The 8,377-nt window shown below is 40.4% G+C and overlaps 1 protein-coding gene and 1 long non-coding RNA gene across 3 annotated transcripts in view; both read right to left on the minus strand.

Moving 5' to 3' along the window:
- Nucleotides 1–1,476: 1,476 nt before the first annotated feature.
- The window catches only part of LOC103468088 (ladderlectin-like), a 56,034-nt gene continuing 49,133 nt past the window's right edge, over nt 1,477–8,377 (minus strand). The window contains exons 6-7 of one of the 2 annotated variants that reach the window (XM_008414944.1): nt 2,681–2,789; nt 1,477–1,783 (exon numbers count right to left, since the gene is read on the minus strand). In XM_008414944.1, the coding sequence (XP_008413166.1) occupies nt 1,716–1,783; nt 2,681–2,789 (177 nt within the window). In that variant the 3' untranslated portion in view covers nt 1,477–1,715. Of the gene's footprint in view, nt 1,784–2,577; nt 2,604–2,680; nt 2,790–8,377 lie in introns of those variants that run through there. The other variant, XM_008414945.2, reaches the window with a different exon arrangement.
- Nucleotides 6,780–8,321, minus strand: LOC103468089 (uncharacterized). Its single transcript, XR_534152.2, has 4 exons — nt 8,120–8,321; nt 7,780–8,021; nt 7,116–7,210; nt 6,780–6,928 (listed from the first exon to the last, which is right to left on the minus strand). It is a non-coding gene; the product is annotated as an uncharacterized LOC103468089 (long non-coding RNA).

Here is an 8,377-nt window from a genome sequence, read left to right on the forward strand (position 1 = left end):
TTCAGGTCAAATTTACCTCCAGGTGCAGTAAATAAATGAGCCGAACGCTGCAGCTGGAGCTCCTTCTGTTTCTGCTGTCTGTTGCTGATACTCAGCATTTACTCAGGGTATTTAGCTCCCAKGTACATTTACACATTTAGCATCCTGAGWCAAGCTGCTGCTGTCAGCTGAGCCTATATTTATAGATCTCCATCACATAAGTATGAAACTGTAAAAAGGTTTTAATTTAATGTTGTGAAACTTTTAACACCAAATTGTTTTCTTTATAAAAACTTACTACAGGAAAAATAATGTTAAAAGGTTTTAAATATTTTTATCTGTTCATTTATTAATTTATTCTTGGTAATCTTTGGTTGACAAACTATGTCAGACTTTACAAATATGATCCCGTTCAAGCTGCTAAACAGAAATGCAAAGTGCAAAATATTTCAGAATAAAATGATTTACATACTGAAACACATCATATGGTTTATAAATTGATATCTGTAGTTAATGACAGCTTTCTAAAATAAAGCGTCTTTAAAACTGTAAAGAGAAAATAYTAACAGAAACAAGGTTTCCAAATAAATTAAACATATTAACAAGTCATAATGATCTTTGATCCATGTCAGCTGTTATTTTCCGTTATATATTTGCATTTATTGCTGCATTCTGTAGGTTTGATACCCAGAAACCCGTTTTATCCAGTTAGCTGGGGCTTTACAAGGACTCTGTTCCAACAAGCTCTCAGTCATCTCAGTTGGTACAGCTGTTGCCTTGCAGCAAGAAGGTTGTGGGTTCTATTCCCGGCCCCAGTCTTTCTGCATGGRGTCTCCATGTTCTCCCTGTGCATGGTGGGTTTTCTCCAGGTACTCCGGYTTCCTYCCACAGTCCARAAACATGACTGTCAGGTTAATTGGTCTCTCTAAATCCTCTCTAGGTGTTACTGTGTGTGTGTGCATGGTTGTGTGTCCTGTRTGTGTCTGTTGCCCTGCGACAGACTGGTGACCTGTCCAGGTGACCCCGCCTCTCGCACAGAACGTTAGCTGGAGAGGCAGCAGCAGCTTCCGACCCCACTGAGGGACAAGGGTGTTAGAAAATGGATGGATGTTCTGTGTTCTCTGTGTGGTTATATTCAGCTAAGCACACAGGGGTTATGTAGGATTTTGGTCTGAGCGATGGGATTACCGTGGTAGAAAGTTGATTCTCTGTCTGCTGAAAAATGTCTGTTTTCATGTGTGATTTGGATCATCATCCTGCGGTGAGACCTAATAACGACCCATCTGCAGTATTCTGGTCAGGGTCAACAGCTTTTTAACTAAAGATGCTCTGGTGTTTCAGAGGTTTATGATGACAAACATTCGTACCAGGTTTCATTAGGGGTAAAATATTTGTGACACTAGTGAATTTGTTCAAACCAGGTGGTTCAGTTTGTGAAAACTGTTCATATTCCATAGATTTTTATTACTTTACTGATGCACTGATATTCTGATGATTTTCAGCATAAAGTTATAGCTGAGATTTAGAACTATTACCAATTAGTTTATAAGCTGCTGCTTGAATGYAATGTTGACATATTTTAAATCCTATAATTAAATCAATCAGATTTAAGTGATCAAATGAAGTGAAATCAGGCTCTTCCAGCAGTGATGTCATCGAGGCTTAACATCCAGGGGGAAGTGACATCACYAGCAGGAAACCCATGTGGGCATTTCAGGTTTTTAGGCATAAGAAGGTTACAGGGGTCTGACACAGATGAAGGGAAGGGTATTACCACAGATAACATCATCAACATAATCTTGTTCTGTAAAGAGACAAAGAGACAAATCCTGACTGCAAACCTTTGACATGATTTGATCCATTGCAGAAAGCATGCAGGGTATGGAGGACCAAAGCTGACATAATAAGAATCTCCCTCCGAGCGCAGAGGAGGAAACAGAAGAACGGCTGGCTGAAATTAGTGTTCATAAATCGGATCAACTTTGAGCTAAACGCTGCTTGCTTGGCGGATATTGAAATGTCCAATATCCAACTCCAAACTAACTTTACTGCAGTCTGTAACACAATAATATCACTGGGATGAAGTTTGTTTTGGTCTGTGGCCTGTAAAGATGGTACCGAACGACTGCACCTAAACGCCTCACAACGTCTGACGCAGATGTTGGTTCCAAAGCTCTATTGGCCAATAGTAGACATAGAAGGCAGCTCTCCTCATTAACATAATGATGCACACGGAAAAGTAAAGGTAAGATAAGGTAATTTTATTTATTTAGCGCATTTTCAGCAACAAGGCAATTCAAAGTGCTTTTTATGAATTAAAAGGAAATACAAACACAGGGGCTGAGTAACTATTTAGTAAAAACAGGAGAGGAGAAGAGGCAATGAAAAAAGAACCAGGGCTTGGATAAGAAAAAGACWAAACAAAATATTTACTTTTCTTGACAAAAATGCATGTTTAGGGGAAATGAAAAAGAAAATATATACATTACTTGAGGGAAACTCATGTGTAAGGAAATGGAAAAACTAAATATATATTTATGCTTTTATTTCTTGTCAGTTTTGGTCCTCCATAGCAGGGCAGATGAAGTTACCAATTACAGGACAAACTCCTACCTACAAAGCCACTGGATACAAAGATATTATAAAAACATATATTTAAACAAAATTATTAAATAGATTGTGTACTGCCAGTAATAAATACCATATGCGTTGATGTCCATGCAGTCTTCATTTTCACCATTGCTTGGCTCACCGCCATGCCAGTTAGTAAAAATAAACTTGGAACCGTCACTCCACAACCAGGTGCCTTCCTGAAAGAACATCTTAGTTTTAAGCTCCTTTACAAACAAATCACACAGAACAAACCTAGACTTCAGTCACTCATTGTAGAAAATGTGAACTGTGTTTGGATCATTTCTGTTTAAAACCCTCAKCTGGTCAGAGCAGCCAGTGGAAAAACAGAAGAAGGTTCTGGTTCTGTTGGAGGTCTCCTCTCATTCCTCTCCACTGTTGCCACATGCTTCCTCAGCATGAGGGAGTTTGGCATAGTCAGTTATTCAATACAACAACCTGGGATTCCTGAGATAACTCTTGACCAATTGATATTTGGGGCCTGCCCATGCAATGCATGGCAGGAACTTGTTGCTCTACACCAGTGTTGTGGTCAAGACCACCTAACCCAAGACCAAGTCAAGACCAAGGCCGAGGGAAGTCGAGACCGAGTCAAGACCAAGACCAGCACACTGCGCTACATGACACAATAATAAAATATGATCAAAATTGCTTCTCAAATTGATCTGAAAGATCCATATTCCCTTAAAAACACCTAGATATTAAATACTTAATACATTTTACCAATATTAAATATTCCATCTCTGCTACAATCTGGGGTGGTCTTTTGCCATCCCTAAAAAGATAACACTTTGGGCGTTTGCCCATATTGCTCATGTCAGAAACCACCACTGTCTGCACCATTAAACATAACAATTGAGGCAATGCCCGGACGGTAAATAACGCTCAACTATGAACACTGACCAAGGAGTAACAAGCAAGAAGTAACCAATCACAAGACGCTCATCGTGACTGTTCTCACTCTCTCTCCCGGTACATGAAGCCAGGCAGTCTGACATCATAGTACACATTACAGCTGCCACTTTGAACAAAAACAATCAAAGATCAATCTTTCGTTCTTGTGTTTTAGTYAATTGTTAATTTATAAAATATCAACGTACATAATTAAATAAAATAATGATAGCTACTGCAGTGTACGCAGAGCATTACAAGACAAAGAATGGGTGTTCTGTCATGTCAGATTGTCATACGCTTAGCACAAACTCACGGCTATATCTGTCAGACGTCATTACCATAAGATTTCATTTAATCAACATAGAATCATGATGTAGATCAACATACACTTTGCTATTAACAGTTGTATGGCATCCTGACTTAGCGGTTAAGTAGGTTAATGAGTTTTACATGGGCGTGTGTTGTAGCCGACTACAGCTGCAGCCAAACCCTGCTTTAAATACACTTTGAAAACACGATGACGCATGTATATCTATGTAGTTATCATTGAAAACAATTTAATGACTTATTTTCATCATAATTTGTTACATACGGTGAACTGACTACTCCTCTGATGGTCGGACTTATTAATGCGCATGCAGGCATGGTACTCACTGCATGTATGCTATTCTGACAGCATATGGCGTTGTCTCATATTTGCGACAAATCAGTCAACACCTCCGCACAATAATTCAGCACAGTAAATGACTTTTTTCATCACAAATGCTTATGTGTCTCTGTACAGCTAGCTTTGCTAACATCCTGTCAAAGGAGCTTACCTTCTTTTGAGCAAGTGACGATAAAAGTAAGACGTTGTCCCCACCGTCTGTGAAAGCGAAGCCGATGCTGAGTTAGCTGTGGTCATCGGATTTCTTATGATTTATGCAGCACTATTCTATTACTGACGATAGACGGACATTTTCTGCCGCTGAGAGAAAACGACTGCACATGTCTTGGGGCGCCGCGTGCGAGTGAAAGGTGGGGAGGACAGAGGGAGGAGGGAGTAACAGAAACACGTAATTGCTTGGATTTTAATCGGTGCGTTTTGCATCCACCAAAAACAAAGATGTTAACAAATAAACTGGACAGTATGCTGTACGTTTAGTGATATTTTCACAGTTGCAGTCTCGACTGGTTTTGAAATAAAATGCCGAGTCCTCAGCCCCCAAGACCGAGACCATCAAAAAAATGGTCTCGAGACCAAGACCGATCTCGACTAGTACAACACTGCTCTACACCTATCACCCTAAATGCGGCTCAAACCGCTGCGTGTACTCCCACAAAAGTGGTATCAAAACATTCAGCTTGATCCCGAGAAGTGCGCTATTAGTTTTAGTAGGATTCTGAGTTAAAATGGCGACATAAATTGCGAAAAATAACAAAATCCTATTCAAGTCAATGGAGGTTCCGTTCTGACCCTTACAGTGATAGCTACAGTCATTAATTACCATAGCAACAAAGCCTGAGTCCAACTCTGAGCTGTAGGCTGTTATGGTCTGTCTTGCAGCTCACAGAGTCAGATGCGCTGCTGCTGCTGCGGCCCGAACCACTGTCTGAAAGGGACACAGCCTAAATGTCAGAATTACTTTAAAATGTTTGAGCTCAGGTCTCGCAATGCATTGGCTGCAGTCATTAATTACCATAGCAACAAAGCCTGAGTCCAACTCTGAGCTGTAGGCTGTTATGGTCTGTCTTGCAGCTCACAGAGTCAGATGCGCTGCTGCTGCTGCGGCCCGAACCACTGTCTGAAAGGGACACAGCCTAAATGTCAGAATTACTTTAAAATGTTTGAGCTCAGGTCTCGCAATGCATTGGCTGCAGTCATTAATTACCATAGCAACAAAGCCTGAGTCCAACTCTGAGCTGTAGGCTGTTATGGTCTGTCTTGCAGCTCACAGAGTCAGATGCGCTGCTGCTGCTGCGGCCCGAACCACTGTCTGAAAGGGACACAGCCTAAATGTCAGAATTACTTTAAAATGTTTGAGCTCAGGTCTCGCAATGCATTGGCTGCAGTCATTAATTACCATAGCAACAGAGGCAGTGAGAGGTCTCACAAACAGAGGCAGAGAGGTTATTGTGGGAAAAATACATATTTCCTCGGCAATGACGTGCGGTCAGGGGAGGCATCATGTCATCATGGAAAAATAATAATAAAATCATTTATATTGCTATTTTCACCCTGTGGTTTGTACTATAAAGTACGTTGTTTTCATTTAAATTCACCAATTCTGATTATTTTTTCTTCAAAATTGCTGGATTTTCGCATTTTCCCATTCAGTGCTCGGATTCGAARCCGGTGAGGCAGCAGTAAGCTGAGCTTCACCTGGGATTGCGCAACCTCTTKCTAACAACTGCACTGTCTGCCATTCTATGAGAGCATGCTCCTCCTGTCTGTACGTCACCAATAAAATGGTTAAAACATTTAATGTGAACTTATTTTCCATAATTTAGCTTATCTATGTAATGTATAGTGTTTTTTGTCACCCACTGTGTATGTAATGTGTTTCGTTTGCTGAGGAGTGATCAGAAATGGCAGAGAACAGATTCGAGGTGAGGCAGCCAGTTTTTTTGTCTCGTGGCAGGGGGCGCTCATGATCCCAGACATTATGACTCTACAACTGCAGAGTAAGAGACAGTACCAGCGAGCTAGCAGCTAGCCATCAAGTGCAGCGATATATTTACAGTTTTCTTCTCTTACCTCAGCAATCAATTATTAATAATCCCAAAATAAATATTAAGCATAAAACCATACTACTGCAAGAGACTGAATGTTCTGCTCTTGGTGTGGGAAATATCTGAGTGCTCATTTTTTGTGGCATTGTCAGTTGCTATGGCAACAAGTGTGCTTGWAGCTGCGCTGATACAGAGAGCGAGAAAGACGTGGTTTTGAGTTGTTCTTTAAGGATTTTTCACTTCATTGTGGAGCAGCACTAAATTAATAATGTCTACGTCCAAGTTTGTAGTCGAAGCTTGTAGTCGTCAGTCTCGAACTGAGTTTCACTGCATGAGGTTCAGTCATTGCACTGTGATGGTGAACCAGGTCAGCTATAGCACTTTGGAGGTGGACCTGGTTGAGCACGTCAGTACGGATGTACTGACTGGTTTTTACCAGGGGCAAGTTGAGCTGTGCAAACTTGCTGGCTTGCACAGACATGTTATCCTCTAGACATGTTAAGTGCCATGAGAAATGCATATTGACATAAAAAGTGATCAACCAGACAGAGTTATTTGTATGTTTTTAAAATTTCACCTGTGGTGCATCATAACCGCCAACCCAAGATGATGTGTGTTTTCCAGAAACTCTGAGGACAAGCTCTCTGATGAAGTTGTACTCCGCTATATTGTGGTATGAGGCCAGATGTCCATCCAATGAGAGGCAATATTTCTGAAAAAGACAACAGTGGTTTAAACTTCCCTCTGTGCAGTGAGGCAGTTGGTGCAGTTGTATATCAACCTTTAGAAATTATGGTTCTATTTGTTTAAATCAGTTTCTATAACCTTGTTGTTGGTGAATTGTATTATCTTGTATCAATAAATTGACATTTCCTTTGAATGTAGGAAATCTGCTGTACCTCTGCTGCAGCCCAGGTCATTTGATAAGGCACAAACACAAAACAGCGATGATCGAACCAACTCCAGCCTGCAGGGCAGTCAAGTTCTGCGGGAGCTGGGAAAGAGGAAGAGAGAGGGTAAATACACCCATCCAATAATGAGTATCATTTTAACACCGAACACAGTCCAGAAKTTCAGCTGCATCAAACATTATGGTAAAAAAAATACATAAGTTATTAGAAAATATATTTACATGAAAAACCTCTGAAATTACACATTAATTAGTTCTGATTCAGTTATTTTATTCAGAAAATAATTTACCTTCTTAGCATTTCTAGCTGCCTTCTGTAAAAACTACTGACCTATCTGCCTTTAGGATGGGATGTTTCACTGCATGAGGTTCAGCCATTGCACTGTGATGATGAACCAGGTCAGCTATAGCACTTTGGAGGTAGACCTGGTTGAGCACGTCAGTACGGATGTACTGACTGGTTTTTACCAGGGGCAAGTTCAGCAGTACATATTTCTATGCAATATGTATTAACTAAACAATTTATTAATTTACTTTATACAGAAATTAAGTCCTGTACTTGTGCCAAAAGAACGACCAAATAAAGCTGATCTATACAAGTTTCTTATCTTATATTGTTGTCTTTTAACTCCAACAATAAAAGAAGCACGCACCTCTCAGTTGAGTTGCCTGTGGATGGAAAAACCCAAAGTTTCAGAACAAAACAAAGTTTTCTCATTGAACTTCAACCAAATAATGTCTCAGATTGCTCCATCTGATCTRCGTCAGTCAGCCAAAGCTCCCAACAGGGACGTACCAATCATTGTTTTAAGTCCTTCTCCATACTTACATCAACTCCATCCCAGAGTCCAAAGCTCAGACCAAGAAGCAGAGTGAAGACAAGACCAGCAGCCATCTGTGGAAAGAGTCATTAGGAAAGATCATAATTAGTATCACAAATCAACTCAACCAAGACATAAAATATTATGATGAGCAGCAGGATTTAAATGTTACCTTGTTTTGATGATTAGTTGAAGAGTCTGTTCCAGCAGCAGTTTCTGGTCACAGGATGTCTCAGAGATGGAAACACAGACTTTATATAYCTTCAGTTTGTTTGTCTGTGAAGTGGACATCTTTGAGTAAGTCACTGTCTGTWCTCGTTTTGTCACTTTTTTACAACGTGTTCAAGTTGTTGCAGAATCTTCCAGGATTCGGCCAAGGACGTTTTCCTGGTAGCGTGAAGAGTTACGTAGCACAAGAACTGATTAGAAC

This window comes from Poecilia reticulata, linkage group LG7 (genome assembly GCF_000633615.1).
Source record: "Poecilia reticulata strain Guanapo linkage group LG7, Guppy_female_1.0+MT, whole genome shotgun sequence".
NCBI classification, from domain to species: Eukaryota; Metazoa; Chordata; class Actinopteri; order Cyprinodontiformes; family Poeciliidae; genus Poecilia; species Poecilia reticulata.